This window comes from Arvicola amphibius, chromosome 14 (assembly GCF_903992535.2).
Source record: "Arvicola amphibius chromosome 14, mArvAmp1.2, whole genome shotgun sequence".
Taxonomy (NCBI): Eukaryota; Metazoa; Chordata; class Mammalia; order Rodentia; family Cricetidae; genus Arvicola; species Arvicola amphibius.
This window is the reverse complement of record NC_052060.1, coordinates 56,743,007-56,760,285: the sequence shown is the minus strand read 5'-3', so window position 1 is coordinate 56,760,285 and position 17,279 is coordinate 56,743,007. Positions and strand designations below refer to the sequence as shown.

The window sequence follows — 17,279 nt, the reverse complement described above, 5'->3', positions numbered from 1 at the left end:
ATATATCTTTATATAATATCATATGATTTTATTAGTTCCTCATTTACAATGTAAATACATTCCTGTTTCCCCCAAATACCTTCTTGGATTCTCAGTCCACAAGAAGATAATACTTTTTCTTGTATCACTTTTGGGAAAGCTTTTAAACAAATGTTGAGAGCCGGGCGGTGGTGGTGCACGCCTTTAATCCCAGCACTCGGGAGGCAGAGACAGGCGGATCTCTGAGTTCGAGGCCAGCCTGGTCTACAAGAGCTAGTTCCAGGACAGGCTCTAGAAACTACAGGGAAACCCTGTCTCGAAAAACCAAAAAATGTTGAACAGAATTCTTTTGAAAAAAAATCAACCAACATTGTCAGTATTTCAGAAAGTAGATAATGGTCTTAGGCCCCTTTGAACTCTAGACCCACCAGGAAGTACTATGTGAGAAGCGCTCTTGCCAATGCATTTCTACTTAAACCTAGTATCCTGCTTAAGCCTTCTCGGTCCACCCAGCTACTTCTCCCCCAAGGCTTGCCTCTCATCCCTCACCCTTTGAAGGCTTTGATTCACGCCCTTAGCTTCTGAAATATGCAAAACTTCATACAAAATCTTCTCTATTTTTTTTTTTTTTTTTTTTACAATCTTGCCCTGATCACTCAGACAATAACTGATTCCCAGTCAGTCTTCAGGGATCTGTGTTGTACAAGAAAGACTGATGTCTGTGTTGCAGGCTGTCAGTCATCATATTATTGACACCTTTGTATGCTGTGATAGGTCTTTAGAAACAAATGAACAAATGAATGAGTTAATGAAGTGACTTAGAAACACAAGACATGTGGCCCTAAGCACAAAGAAGTCAAGTAACTTAGCCTTTTTGTTTTGTTTTGTTTTTCGAGACAGGGTTTCTCTGCAGCTTTAGAGCCTGTCCTGGAACTAGCTCTTGTAGACCAGGCTGGCATCGAACTCACAGAGATCCACCTGCCTCTGCCTCCCGAGTGCTGGGATTAAAGGCATGCGCCACCACCACCCGGCAGTAATTTAGCTTCTTTTTTTTTTTTTTAAAGATTTATTTATTTTTATTATGTATACAACATTCTGCCTCGAAGTATGCCTGCACGCCAGAGGAGGGCGCCAGATCTCACTACAGATGGTTGTGAGCCACCATGTGGTTGCTGGGAATTGAACTCAGGACCTTTGGAAGAGCAGCCAGTGCTCTTAACCTCTGAGCCATCTCTCCAGCCCCTAGTAATTTAGCTTCTTGAACAGCAGATTGTGAGGAAACCAAGTCTGTCTGACCACAGGCCTTCATGTGGCCCTGGGTTTGATAAAACACGGAGTGCTGTCCTCCATATCCAAGGTGGCTGCTGAGAACTAAACCGGAAGAAAGTCAGACATCTGCATTGTTTTGGTTTGGGTGCAGAAGGTTTTGTAATATCCAATCCACATTCTTTCACAACATCTCAGGTCAGCCATGGCATTTCTTCGTTGTTGTTGGTAACTATATGTGGTGATAGTGTAGAAAGACTAGGCGATAAAGAGAAAGGAAAGCTGAGGAGAAGTTGAGGAGAAAGATATTTCGTAGGGCAGGAAGGCTATTCAACAGCGGCAAAAAAAAAAAAAAGCTCCCAAATTATCCTCTGAATTTCACACGCATCCTATGTTTGTGCTCATGCAACACACCCTCCTGCATGCACATAAACAACTAAATAAATGCAATTTAAAAATAAACATTTCTTTTGAAGAAAGATATTTTGGATCTCCTGTCCATTGGTCATCCTGTGATAGGCTCCTTCAGCGGACACACGACTGTCAGTCTGCACTGGTTTCATCCCTCAGACATAGGGGAGATGGGGCAGAGAGCTGAGGGAGCAGAACTGTTTGCTCCGGGTCACAGCTCCAGGTGTGGCGAGGAAGGAAATGCTGACTCTTCCAATGTCAAATTGTAGCCCTTGTTTCTGAAAGTCGGAAGAGTCGGATTTCTTTGTCAAGGTCCTACACAAACTGAACCACTCCTCCCATCTACTTTGCATCTATTACTTGAATTACTTCTTCAGAATTTTATTCCTTCATCCAGACATTTTCAGTTGAGTGTTCTTAAAAACCCTGAACCGCTACATGTGCCCAGACAGTGCCTTCAGCGGCCGACTCTTTCTGCCTCATTCAGCGGAGAATCCCTTGAAGGCCCTCTCTAACCTCAAACCCGTCCTTTCTTTCCTACATCTGGATCCTGGATCCTAGCCACTCACTCCAGAGCCACGAATTTCTGTGTTTATGTTGCCCAGTATGTGGTACTTGGTTCCACAACTCTAGGAAGCTAACACATCCTTCATTAGGTTAGATCCATTGGTTAACTTTATTATGTTTTTAAAACTCACCACTCACAAATGTATTACATATATTAGTTTTTATGTATCAAGTGTTTACATAATAAAAATGAAAATATTAGCTCTGTTATTTTCACAACAACCAAACTGCAGCATGTTTCCTCCTTTGGTCTTGATGGCAAAGTCCAATAAACCTTTGTGGGTAGTTTAATGAAAATGACAAAAGTCGATTCTCAGCATTCCTTCTTGATTTTTGTGGACTTTTATTTCTATTTCAACGCCACGAAGTGTGCACACCTTCTGTGTAACTTCCTCCATATCTAGTCCTGAGTGACGGTTGCTCAGCACACACATGCAGTACATTACGTCCTTGTCTTCTGGGTGGAGATATCGACTTTGTCTTCTCCATTTAGTATAGAGAGGATGCTGGTATGCTAAACCTTATCACATGCTTGCTGCGGGAGCATGTTCACCTCATAGCTGTAGCCATGCAGTACGGAGCTCTGTGCTTCCTCACACGGAGTCCTGTTTGTCTCCTAGAAACAGTACGGGCAGAGGGCTATTTCTCACTGAATCTGTTGTTGGATGTGTTGATAAATACCTTTATAGGAGTGTCAACTTCTCACAGGCAACAAGATTAAACTACATTTTAGAAGGGTTTACCAGCCTCTCGCCCTCTACTCTGTGGTCAGAAAGCTTTCCTTTCTGTGAATCTTCCAGCTTTCAGGAGCTATCTTTGGGGAAGATAAGTAGGGGATCAGATTTGGGCTGCACACGGGCTTGGGGTGTATCATTGAAAGTTGTTCATTGTTTACTCTTCCATGGCAGCTTGCCCTGATGATATTAATATGTCTATTGGTCTCGAGAAGGCATGCTGACGTTTAGGACTTTTAGTGAGCACCCAGGTGAGCTATGTCTTGGGGGGAAGAAATGTGGTTCTGAAGAAGAAATTCCAGTTACAGATGGGGAGCAGACTGGGAAAAAAAAAAAGGTACAATTTACGTAGTACTTTGAAAAAGGAATCACTATTGCTTTGATTGGATTAGGAGCTACAGTTTGACACTGAATGAGCAAGCATGTTTCTTCATTCCGTGCCCAGTGCCAGGGCAGCTGGTGTGAAATTCCCCTATCTTCAAGCTGCAGAGCTCCAAAATGGAAATGCTGACTAGAGCATTTATAACTCAGTGGTTTGGCGAGAGTCCATTTGGTGTCCCAGGTGAGGACAGAGGGAGGATGGATAAGGCCTCTGTAGAGGTTCACTTCAGTGACGGAGGCTCAAGGGAAACCATCCGCAGGCTGCGCTGTGACTAAGGACTGTTAATCATTAACGGAAAGAGTGGCACTCAGTGTCACATTTTCAGTGTGGTGTATGACACGGTTGTTCTTTGGATGCTAGCCGTCCAGGCACAATATTTTTCTACTAATTAAAACATTCAACTCTCTGACCATCCCCAAGGAACAGTTTAAAACATGCTATGATAATTTCAATTAAAAAGTTCTCTATCTCCACCACGGGGGAGGGGGCATGTGCAATTGTTCTTTCCCACAGTTAATGGCTAATTTATTTTATTTCACGTTTGCGCTTTATGATCCCTTTCAAGTTTCAGGAATTCAGAAGTGCCTCGTGGTTCTGGAATGGAGAAACAGATTTATCTCGATGTGGCGCTGTTCTCCCCCCTTCCTCCTCCCACAACTAGTGACAGCATTTCACTGAATTCAGAAGAGAAATTAAGAGCAAGTAATAGGATCACGTAAGTGTTGGGATGGGAAACAAGATGTTAACAGGTGTGGGGCATTAATAACAGCATTATTGGCTGAAAGCAAGTGTAGTGGTTAAAAAAAAGACTTGCACTGTACAAGTTCATTCAACATTACACATTTATGATATAACTGGGTTCAAATAATAATTCTTCATGAAAAAGAAGCATGTCTTTATTTGATCATTAACGAATTTTTACAAAACCTATTAGGCGCACATCCTTTGCTATGGATGTCACCCGATATTCTCTCAAGGACTTTGATACTACCAAAAGGTTTCCAGCCCAAGGCCAGCAGGTGGTCAGGAATGTTGTTCACACCATCTCCTCATTCCCTTACCCAGAGGGACTTAGGCTCCGGTGACAGTGGAGCCTAAATCTATTTAGCAGATATCTGCCGCGAAGTTCTCTTTCAAACAGGCAGCCCTTTCTTCCCGTGTTCCTTTCTGTTTGGGCTTGGAACGAGTTTATTCTGTAAGCTGCATTCCACAACCGAACACTGATGTGTCGAGTTCATGCCTTGGCCCTTCTCATTCCTGTTTTGCGGACTCAGAAATGGCCCTTTTTATTTGGAAATGAGTTTAAAGCAGAACTTTCCGTAGCTGTCTGGTGTCTGGAAGTATTGTCTGCTGCTGCTGGGTGGCCAAAGCATCAGAGGATCGTGCCTTAGCCTCACTCTGCGCGGAAAGGAAAAGGGGGCGGAGAGGAGAGGGAGACAAGGAAGGGGCGGAGGTCATTGAGTCCTCCACACCGCGGAGGCTGAGAGCGAGCATCGCTAGGTGCCTTGGAGTTCAGGACACATTTGGACCAGCAGGTCCTGCGGCTCAGAGAACATAGGAAGTCCTGAACAGCGGAGCCTGAAGTTGCAGCTGCGCGAGGCTGGGTGCGCCATGGCAAGCGGAGCGCAGAGCTCTTCTACTCCGGACACAGCCACTCGGTGGCCCACGATGCCAAGGTAACCAGCAACCCGGTGGCTGCATTCCCACGGCCGGATTCCCACGGTCCCTGGATTCCCCAGCCGAATCCAGGGTGGATAAACTCCTATGGAGACAGCTGTAGGGGTCCTGGTGGAGAGCGTCTTAATGGCAGTGATTTTGGACCCAATTCGTGGTGCACTGTGTAGAGAGTGTAGAGAGAATGGTGTTTGGGTTGGGCTGTTTGGATGGGGCTCCGTAGCAAGGATCCCTCCACTAGAGAAGCAGGAAAACCGGGCAGGCTACTCTCCTTGATTCCCGTCTGACCGCCCTTCATGGTACTTACCGAGTCAGCCACAGACCTCTGGCGCCCTCCAGGGTGGGAGGGAAAAGAACTCTCGGGAGTTTGAGGAATTGCAAAAAGTTTCAGCAAGCTGGCTAGGTTTTGAGACGATGTTGCAAGCTGAGGCCCCATGGGGGTGCGGGGTTTGCAACTGGCGAAAGTCAGCCTGTGAGTAAGACACGGAGGGGTAGCCAGCCTTTCCCTGGGGCCCATAAAGCCACTGTGCTGTCGGATCCGCGGCCTCCGGGAAAGCTTCTCTGGGAAACCAATCTAATTAGCTAGCAGAGGAGTGGCTGTGGTCAAGTAACTAGTGAGGGTGCCTTGGGGGGAAAAACAATGCAGTTCTTGTCACTGGGGATTGAACGAACCTGACAGCATCTTTCAGGCCAAAGTGTTGAGCGGACGATGCTTTCCCATTTGCTAGTCTTGCATAGGGATTTCTGCCCTGGGAAAAGCTCTGAAATCAGTACCCAGAGCCTTAACACTTTCTTCCAGGAGTCAAAGTGAGCGAGCGTGTGTGAGTCTCTCTCTCTCTCTCTCTCTCTCTCTCTCTCTCTCTCTCTCTCTCTCTCTCTCTCTCTCTCTCTCTCTCTCTCTCTCTCTCTCTGGTTTTAGAAGCGTCCTATTTGTCAGGAGTAAGCTAGCTAAAGCCCTGGAAGTTTACATGAGCTGTATCTGCAGGGCAAGCAGGTGCCTCACCTAGAAGTTCACCTACTTGCTGGTCAGTGCTCCACTGAGAAAAGGCCAAGTGATTAAAGGATTAGTTATTTAAATAAATGCTCATGCTTCCAAACCTCATTGGATTGAAATCTAATCTTCACACTTTAGGAAGACATCAAATGATTTAAGATACCAGTTACGTGTCAGAAGGGTTCTCAGAGATTTCTATCTTTAGAGGGAAGTGAACTGACAGCCCTTAATTTGGGCAGTATCTTTACCTTGAAGAGAAAAAAGAATCGGGCAGATGCATGCTGGTTTCAAAATGCTGCCACCTGACTTATGATAGGCTGGGTAAATTTACCCCAGCCCAGGGTGTTGGGGGCTTTTGGTTTTAAATGTCAGATGACCGGCAACTTGGTCTTTTAAATTCCTGTCCTGTATGCTACAGATGTCTGCACTTCAAGACTACACAGTGGTGACAGAGAGATGACCTGAGGGGACGTCTTCTATCTCCACAACAATGTCCATGAACAGTTCCAAACAGCCAGTGTTTCCTGCAGCTGGACTTATCGCCAACACGACCTGCCAAACTCAAAGCCGACTTTCAGTATTTTTTTCAATAATCTTCATGACAGTGGGAATCTTATCTAACAGCCTGGCCATTGCCATTCTCATGAAGGCGTATCAGAGATTTAGACAGAAGTCCAAGGCCTCCTTTCTGCTCCTGGCTAGTGGCCTAGTGATCACAGACTTCTTCGGCCACCTCATCAATGGGGGGATAGCTGTCTTCGTATATGCTTCTGATAAGGACTGGATCCGCTTCGATCAATCAAACATCCTCTGCAGTGTTTTTGGGATCTCCATGGTGTTTTCCGGTCTGTGCCCACTTTTCCTAGGCAGTGTGATGGCCATTGAACGGTGTATTGGAGTCACCAATCCTATATTCCATTCTACGAAAATTACATCGAAACATGTGAAAATGATACTGGGTGGTGTGTGCATGTTTGCCATTTTCGTGGCTTTGTTGCCCATCCTTGGACACAGAGACTATCAAATCCAAGCATCCAGAACCTGGTGTTTCTACAACACTGAGCACATTGAAGACTGGGAGGACAGGTTTTATCTCTTGTTCTTTTCTCTTCTGGGCCTCTTAGCTCTTGGTGTGTCATTCTTGTGCAACGCCATCACGGGAGTTACACTCCTAAGGGTGAAATTTAAAAGTCAACAGCATAGACAAGGCAGATCTCATCACTTCGAGATGGTCATTCAGCTCCTGGCCATAATGTGTGTCTCCTGCATCTGCTGGAGCCCCTTCCTGGTAAGATCCTAAAGTATTGCCAGTTTCTGCTTTCATGTTCTGTGCAAGGTCTGTTGTCTTTATCAGGGTTGCTGGTCTAGAATGTCAAGCTTTGAAATGCTAAAATTGACTTCCAAGCTCAGCTCTGGGAGACATGCTTCTTTTCCCATAGGCCCCAAATTAAATGTGTTTCCAAACAAGGCTAATCATAGTCTTTCTTGCTTCCATGTGGGACAGTGTGAAATAGCCTAAGTAGTAGTTTTCCATATACTGGGTGTGATTATCCACTAAAACGTTGATAGACCGAGTGGTTGTGATAGACCATTGTGTCAGAATCAGGTGGGTTTTGATAGAGGGTGACACAGATTCGAATCTGTGGATGGAGTAGAGAAGCTGCAATGTGACTTCTAACATGTAAAGATGACGTCACAACTTGACGACTATGGGATGAGCTGGGGTAACTGACAGGTCAGCCAATCCTGTAGATAAAGAAGAGAAGATCACTAAGGCTGGAGTGATGCTGACAGTGTGTGGGGGGATGATTGACGGGTGATGCTGACAGTAGGGGGGTGGGGGAGATGATTGACGGGTGATGCTGACAGTGTGTGGGTGGGGGGGGTGATTGACGGGTGATGCTGACAGTATGTGGGTGGGGAGGATGATTGACGGGTGATGCTGACAGTATGTGGGTGGGGGGGGTGATTGACGGGTGATGCTGACAGTATGTGGGTGGGGGGGATGATTGACGGGTGATGCTGACAGTGTGTGTGTGGGATGATTGACGGGTGATGCTGACAGTGTGTGTGGGGGATGATTGACGGGTGATGCTGACAGTGTGTGGGTGGGGGGGATGATTGACGGGTGATGCTGACAGTATGTGTGGGGGATGATTGACGGGTGATGCTGACAGTGTGTGTGGGGGATGATTGACAGGTGATGCTGACAGTGTGTGTGGGGGATGATTGACGGGTGATGCTGACAGTGTGTGTGGGGGATGATTGACGGGTGATGCTGACAGTGGGGTGGGGCGGAAAGGATGATTGACGGGAAGGTCAGACATTCATCCTTTTACTTTCATTTCTTTAAGAGCTCTGTAGTCAGCAGGTACATGTGACAGCTTGGTATTTTAATCTGGAAATAAAGGAATTTGTAAAGCCTTCATATTCTCTTCCAGATAGAAGACAGAAAAACTGTAAGAGAAGCTATGGCCCAAGGTCACTCACCAAATTCACTTTATGTTGAGAGAAATGTTAATATGCAATTAGAGAAGAAATCCAAACTTCTGTAAGAGGAAGGGAGAGTGTCAGGTGATTGCATTCCTTTGCCACAGTGGTGGGGAAGTGGCTGGCATCCAGAGATGAGAATCCAGGTTGGACCAAAAGTCGAAATGAGGCAGGAGGGGAATCAAGGTGGAGCTAGAGGCAATGCTAGATATGGTAATCACAAAGGATGTTAGCTGAAGGTCTGTTGGTCACGCACTTTCCTGTATCTCAAGTATGCCAGCTGTCTGAGAATGCACAGCTCTGATACACAGCACAGATGACTGCTGTGCACCCCAAAGGTGGTGAGTATGGCTCATGCTCAGGGGCCAAGAAAAGAGAGAGTTTTGTTTCATAAAACACCTATTTTATAACACTCATTTGTTCTCATTTTATGGCTTTGAAATCTCAATTAAGTTTCTTCAGTTGTTAAATCATTTAGGAATCTATTCACACTTTCCCTGGACTAGCCAGGTAGAATGGTCCACTTCAGAGTGCTGGGCTTATTCATGACGATTCAGTTTCTGGAAGACTGCATGCTGTCTCCTGAGTCTGGAGTCTGCTTTGTCCTTAGTAGCATAATGTTCTAACTGAAGGACAAAAACTAGATAAAGCATTTTGAATTCCATCCATGTTCATTTTGAGTGGCTTAATGTAAGTATATGGTTCTTGGCAAAAGAATTTCTTAAGTTTTTAAACTAATGTGGGTTTTCAAAATACAAAATGAGGCCGAGTGAACTGTTTTTAATTTGGTAATTATATGGAGGTAAAATAAAAAAAAAATGTGGGTAGGAATGTTAGGGAAACCTTGAGTGTGAAGGGTGAAGGGCATAGCTTATAAGGCCCGGCAATAAGAGCATTAAAGGGGGACAAATAATTCACACAGACCAGGTGTCGTGAGGTGTGTGCTGATTTGTCTCTGATCATCATGAAGTATCTGTTCAGCTCTGGTTTTTGACTTTGAGGAACTGGAGTGTAAGATTACCTCCTGTGAGACCATGGAAGAAGTGCAATCCCAGACTCTTGCCATGGATATGTTGGGTTTACATTTTCTCTTTTATTTTGCTGGAAATTTTGGTTTCTTTTGTTGATTGGATAGATAATATGACTTAATTTATATTTTGAATAATTTTCAATGGGCTTTATTTTTATGAGGCTGCTTTCTTTCCTCCTCCACCTCCTTCTCTGTTTGATTAGCATGCTAAGTAAGGCTTTCCTGAGGCATTCCCTTCATTTTCCTTTAGGAACTGTTGACATACTTATGTGTTTCTACTTCTAAGATGCTTTCCGGTATGTAATTCCTCCTGTGTTAAGTACAGAGGTGACACAGCGCAGTTGTCTCTCCACCGGGTGATATTAGGAGTGCTTTCAGCCATTCCAAGGGTTTGGCTGATGTCTGATGGTGCCAATCACCCCATTCTGGCTTGTAAACAGGTGGTATGGTATATTTCATTTCATGGAGGAGGAAAATGGAACTTGCTTTTCCCAGGAATTGAGATTTAGAAGTCAAGAATAAACATTGCATTTGCTTAAAGAATAACTTCCTAGTAACATTAAGTTTTGCCATATCTGTATCTCATAACTATAATTAAGATTAATTCAGATAAATTCACTGAATTAAAATTCCAGCTGACAAACGTAAGAAACCACACTAGGCATTTAGCTTAGAGTTCTCTATAGAAATCCGCTCACTCCAATCTCTGAGAGCCAAACACAGTTATTAAATGATCTTTTGAGTGTTCTAGGCAAAGTACCTTTACCAGGAACTTACTAGGTAGACCTGCTGTCCTTGAACTTGTGGTGCTGTCCTCTCGTGCTGTCCCCTGAGGGCTGGAATGACAAACATGCGCCACTGTGCCCAGCTCCAAGTAACAATTTCTTAATAGTCTTTGTTTTGCTTTTATATTTGTATATGCAATGATTCTTTCTAATGATCTCTTCATAGAATATATAACTTTCAAAGGATTTTACTACAATTGCTATTCATATTTCTCAAATTTTGTAGGGCAATAAATACTTGTTAACTAGTTGATTGAAACTTAGGTAGGACGGATGTCAAGAGATTGGAAATGATTGACCAGAATGGATTCTGAGTTTTGTAGGTAAGAGTTAAGGAAGTACCGAAGTCAAATGGTAAGTTTTAATGTGTTCTACAACAGAACATGCGGCTTATGAGCTGCTGACATTCAGCTGTCTCTTGGTAGACGCCAGGTGCTTATTTTCACTACCTCTTCAGAAGGATTTTAAAGGAAGGAAAAGGAAGTATTTGAGGAACAAGATGATTTCCTTTGTATGGAATTTACCCAAGAAATGTCTTCTTTTGTATATGTAAAATTGAATTTTAATTTTTCTCAGGTTGTAACTCTTATGGAAATGCTTCTAGTCACATTTGTAGTTAAATATTTAGTCTTTAAGGTGATTATCATATAGATCAATTGGGTGGTTAGTTTCACTTTGATTGGAATTACTGAAGGTCCCAGTGTTATAGTGACCAGGTGTTACAGAGTAGCCAATGATGGTGATAAAGGATATCTACCCTGTGGCTGTTTGGAAAGCCGATTCCCATCAATTTTTAAAAACATTGAATAGAAATCTCTATGTATCTCTGTCCTTGTTTTGGCACTGAAGGATTGTGGATGAATACATATCTGTATATGTTAAGTGAAAAGAAAATATAGAAAATCCATAAACATGCATTTAGAGCTGGATCTTGGCCAAACATTTCTAATCTCTTCACATTCTGTATAGATGACAGTCAACCAAAAATCGATATGTGTAAATCTGTGCCTGTATCATGTGTATATTTACATAAGTAGTGTGTATATAACATATGTTCTTTAAATTTTTTAGTTGTTATTTTATATTTATTTATTCACTTTGTGTGTATGTGTATGTGTGTGTGTATAAGTACCCTTGGAGGCAGGAAGAGAGCATCAGATTCCATCAGATTCTTTGGAGCTGGAGTTACTCAGGGCCTTTGGAGATAAGCAAGCGCTTGGAAATACTGAGTCATCTCTCCAGTGCCATATGTATTTTCATACATATAAAATACACATTTTAATCTGCATATACAAATATATACATATATGTATACATACAGAGAGAGAGAGAGAGATCACACACAGTTGTTCAGTTATGTACAAAATTAAAACTATTAACTAGTACAACTTAGTGTCTGACCATGTGAAATAGAAGGGATTCCACTGAGATTAGGAGCAAAGTGGACACCAAGCTACCTAACCATAAGGTATATGCAGAAGACAGCTCAGTCTCAGACAGCGTCTGTACTTCAGTGGGAGTGGGGGCTGTCTCTAACTCTAGGAAGAGTGGAGGTGGGGGAAGGGACAAGTGGGGTGGAAAAGGGAGGGAAAACTTTGGTAGGGATGTGATGTATGAAAGAATAAAAGTAAAAAAAAAAACATGAACAAACAAACAAAAAGAGCAGAACGGACTCTCACCCTGCTATTTCCTACCTTGGCAAAAGGTGTTTTGTTTCTTTTTTGTTGGTTTTGTTTTTGTTTGTGTGTGTGTGTGTGTGTGTGTGTTTTATTATCATTGGAGGATTGCTGCCGATTTCCATTGTCTTAGCTGCTTTCCATCCTAAATGACAGTGAATCTTTAGAACATGAGCATCACAGTCAGGTCCCTGGCAGAATCTATGACTCCCGGGTTCTGCTTCTCTACAGGTACCCAACAGCTCAGACACACACTTGGGAGTTCCGTTCAGAAGAAAGAACACAGTAATTGGGCCTGTGTCAGCACCTTGTGAGCCATGCAGGCAAGGGCAGCCTTCTCACACTTGGTAGGCATGCGATGGGGAACAGCAAGGGTCACTGAGTGGCTGGCACAGAAGTGGACTTGGAAACTCTAGGAGCACATTCCGACCCTGAGTCTTGGCATGTTTTGCCTAGAACACTCTCCTGACATTCCTGTGACTTTTATACTGTTTTCTTATTGCTCAAATAGTACCTCTTCTAAGCAGTCTTAAAAAATAACATTTCAGCAGGATAGTGGTGGCACACGCCTTTCATTGCAGCACTTGGAGGCAGAGGCAGGCAGATCTCTGTGAGTTTTGGGGCCAACTTGTTCTAGAAAGAGAGTTCCAGGACAGCCAGAGCTGTTATATAGAGAAACCCTGTGTAAAGAAATATAAAATAAACACAATAAAACACATCTCTCTTCCCTTCCTCTGTGTTATTTCCCTCAAAGCACACAGAAGTATGTAATATTTCTTAGTTTGTCTGTAGTTATTTGGTTTTTGCCTCTCACATGTAAGCTCCTAAAGGTAGAGGTACCCGAGCCTTCTTTACTGCTACATCCTCAGTTCTTAGACCTGTTTGGGGCCTGTGGTTGGTTTGTATGGTAGGGGCTAACAGAATATCATGCAAAGGAATGCTTATGGTGTGACCATCTTGTCTCAGCTTTGCATTCTAAACCATGAGCTGGTTGGATTTGGACCTCCAATTCATGATTAGAATTGGAATGTCCTGAGAGGAGAAAAACTTCCAAAACAAGAGAACCTTGGAGAACCCCGGAGAATCTGAATTAGAGCTTAGAATCTTAGCATCTAGAAGAATTATAGATAAATAAGACTCGAGATTTTATTATTTATGATTACAATAATCTGTTATGTGTCATTTTCTCAGTTGGTCTCAGTGGTCTTTGATGTTGTGCCCTATGGTGTTTGTGTTTTAATTTCTAAACACCAGGGCATTTGGATTAGTCTACATGTGTTTAACAAAAACCTAACAAAACAAGCATTGAATGGGAAGTACTGAGGCAAAAGAAAATATTAAAAAAAAAAACCCAGAAGGTAGTATAATCTATCCCAATAGTTTTCAGCATTGTCTTTCTTTTCCCTGACACCCAATAATGCATGTGGGAATTGTGTCGGGGGCGGGGGCAAGAGGAAAAAATTACTTAGAATAAAGACTTCTAGATATGGCTTGCTCACTGCCATAAAGTGAAATCTTTAACATTGGGCTTGATATTGTCATGTCTCTAATGGTTGATTGAATTAATATGTGTGTGTTTATCTATTTAGTTACCTGCCTAACTTCCTATTTATATCTTTATTTGTATATTTTTTGAGGCAGGTATTAGGTATCCCAGGATGGTCTAAAACTCATTATGCAGCTAAAGATGACTTCAAACTTCTATCTCCATCTGAATTCTAACATTACAGGTGTGGGCCACCACACTTGATTGACACAGAGCTGGGGGTCGAATCCAAGGCTTTGTGTATGCTACACAAGCATTTGGTCCACAGGTCATGTTTCCAGCTCTTGGTTTGTATAGTAAGACTAGAAGACAGGACATATTTTATATTTAGAAACCCGTCCTTAGAATAACCAGGCAGACTATGTCTGTGGATGTGGATGCATCCCATAGGGAGGGTCTCTTGGATGAGTCTTCCTCAGGGATATTTCCTTCAGCTGAGGATAGCTACCAGCCCATGATTATGTTACTGTCTCCGTCTGTGGTCATTCTATATAGTAATATATAGGCATAAAACTGGAGAACTCTGCCCTCTGTCTCACTTGGGACATGTTCACAGGGCACTTCCTGCATTCAGGCATGCTGAGGTATCAGCAGAGGGCTTTACTTATAATTTCTTGCCAACTTCTCTTCTGCCTAGTCTTGCTACCCTCATGAACCCACAGTTTGGAAAGGGTTTGATGAACAGACCTCCAACTCAATGCTAATTTCCTGGAAGTCTGTCTGCTCCAGTCTTATCTACATATAAAGTGTTTTGCCTATAGATTTGAAACAGGACCAGAAAAACGTATTTTATTCTGTATATGGAACTGAACTTGGTTGAGAGAAGTAACCTTCTTCCCCATGGAAAAATCTGCCTAGTGAGTGTCGATTAGTTAAAGAAGACACCACAAGGCTGAGAAATTACACAAAAATCAGTTGCTTAAAATGAGCAGGGTGGTCTGAAAGATTGTGTTTTTTTAAGTTCATTTGTTCTTGGCAAAACAAGATTTCTTGTTTTCAAGAAGAAAGACGTAAAAATGCCCAAAGATGTCACACAGAGACATATTACAAAACATGACTTGAACCATTTAAGTATAAACAAATCAGAAACATGTGAATTATAGTTATGTCCTCGGGTTTTCTGATTTGCTATGTGGGATTTTTATTAAGCCTTCATTTAAGGAACAGTTCAAGATATGCATATTTCCCGATCTTTCTGGATCCACAGACATAATTTTACATGCTTGGACGTATGTGAACAGTAGGTATAGGAAATGCAATCACATCTGTATTTGTTGGGAAGGCCTTAACAGCCACGCCAATTTGTGCTGGCTTAACCATGTTGTTTATCTGTGTTTGGGAAGGAGTGGGGGAAATTCATCTTTTGATCCTTGTAAATGTATCTTTCAACGCTTGTACAAACATGTCGCTCTGTCTGTGCTCTGACCTGGATGTGAGGGTGTTAATGCCGCAGAGGACTGGACGCAGTTATGGTTTACACAGACGGGGAGACAGTTTCCTCACTCCTCCTCAAATGAAAACCAGACTGTAGGATGCCGAGAGGGAGTGGAGCTGTGGTGTAACAAAGGAGACGGAGGCAATTGGATTCTGTAGGTGCAATCAGCCTTTTGAGCTGTGTTGAAACCAAGCCTTCCCTTGAGAGCAGTTAGAGCACAGAGACGGAGGCAGGACCGTGCACATCATCATCTCTTAGCTATCACCTTGGAGTGACCCTCAGCTAATTTTGCGCTTATGGGAATTGAATGCAATAAGAATACTTATTTGAGATATTATTGGGGCAAATCATATGACTTGCTGAAAACCATAACAGAGCCATCGGCACACAGTAGACAGCAACAATAACAGCAGCAGCAATAGCAACAACACTCTGCGAAGCTATTGCCGTGGTTTCTGCTCACCGTGCTGATGAAATAAATTGTGTTTAAATCAGATAAGTGTTCTTCGTGCTTTTTCCCCACTGAGAAGGTCTGACTGAGGCACAGGAAAAGGGTAGAAGGTTTTACAATTTCGGGGAAGTGTTCTGGAAATTTTTACTTGTTTCTGATTTGAATCTTTAATTCAGTGTCTCATCCAAAGCAGACGGCGCCTGCCCATCATTCGCACTTTGCTCCTTTTAAATGTTCTTAGACTTTAGGTAGCAGATCAAGTCAAAGTCAGCAAAAATGGTTGGAACTACTGCAAGGTGCCATGCTTGGGGCTGAGAGCGGTGCCAGGGAGAAGAAGACACGCTCCTTTCCAGAGAGAAGGCATAATGCAGATAAAGTAGGAGGTGTAGGCTTTTGCTCTTGAAGAGACAGCAGAGCGCAGGGGTTTCGAGCCTGCCCAGCAAGCCCACTGTTCTTCACCCTTGGCCATGTGATTGGAATGATTTACTCTCATACGAAGTGGGCATCTCAATAGCACCCGCTTTATAAGTTTGTGGTAAAACTGGGTTGATTAATATGTGTGAAGAAGCACTTAAAAGCATGTCTCATGTACATTAAGTGCTATGTGTTTTCAGTTGTTTTTCTAGTATTTTATTGTTGCTGTTACTATTCAATGACAACTCTGTCATATAGCAGTTTTGTTAATGAGATAATCTAAGGGACTTTGTAATCACCTAGTTAATGATACGAGTGTTGCACGAGGAGCTGTCTCTCCCACTTTGGAGACTCACTAGTACTCAGTACTAGTAAGTACTCAGTACTGATTTGACAACTTCTTATTAGGCGCTTATCCTGTGGCAGGCCCTGTTATATTATTCTAGAATATCAACTGCTATGATTCAATTCTTCCTCAAATTTATATCCTCAAACAAGGGTATTCAAATAAGGTGGGGGGGGGGGAGCGCCAGAAGTTGAAATAAAGTAATAGGGGGTATTTTATTTTGTATGAGATTATCTTTGACAATTTATACAATGGGAAAGTGTCCAGAGTATGTCTTTTAGAAAGAAAAGTTACTTGGCATGGAAATCCCAAGCCAAGGTACGTATGTGTTTGAAACCAAGAAGAGAAAAGAATAATGGCTAAAGATAGAAAAGTGTGCATGTGAGACAGTGTTGTTTGCGCAGCTTATAACATCATTAGAACACGGTAGATTGCAGAGAATTCATACTTTTTAAATTGAAAATATATTATTCTCTTATACATTGTGACCACAGTTTCCCCTCCCTCCACTCATCCTGGCATGGGTCTGCTGTGAAGTAATATTAAGAGATATTTTTCAAGCAATGAAGTAAGCACTAGAACAATTAAAACAGATAATAAATATTGAATGATAAATTAATATTTTATACAATCTTTGGATAAGTGACATGACTTAGAATGGAGAAGACACATAAACCATTTGAGAAAAGGGAACTGTAGCAATTTCTAGAACTTTCTAAGCATTTAGTCTTGGAAAAGACTAAAAATAACAATTAAAATTTCTATGAATTTTAATAATAGAAATTGTGACTAAGAAAGTACTTAGATTTTTTTCCCCCTTACTTACTAACTCCTGTACTGCCCTGTTCCTTTTTGAGGGAAGGACTGGGTGTCTCCTAGGTAGGGGCAGAGAAAGCAGTAGGAGAAACACCCTTGGAAAACAATTGCCATGGACTCTCAGAAACAGACTTGCCAGCTTCTTCACAGGCTGCGCTAGAAAGTAGTTAGAGCTTTGATCTTGAATGTAGAAGGTCAAAAGTAAATCCCTGTCCTGAAAAATACCTGTATGTAATGAAACTAATTTCTAATGCATGTTCACAATCTGTCTAGTAAATCTAAT

The 17,279-nt window shown here is 42.5% G+C and overlaps 1 protein-coding gene across 1 annotated transcript in view; it reads left to right on the top strand.

Moving 5' to 3' along the window:
- The first annotated feature begins 6,497 nt into the window (after positions 1–6,497).
- The window catches only part of Ptgfr (prostaglandin F receptor), a 28,073-nt gene continuing 17,291 nt past the window's right edge, over positions 6,498–17,279 (top strand). Inside the window, exon 1 of the mRNA XM_038310737.1 lies at positions 6,498–7,295. Within this exon, the coding sequence (XP_038166665.1) occupies positions 6,498–7,295 (798 nt within the window). The remainder of the gene's footprint in view (positions 7,296–17,279) is intronic.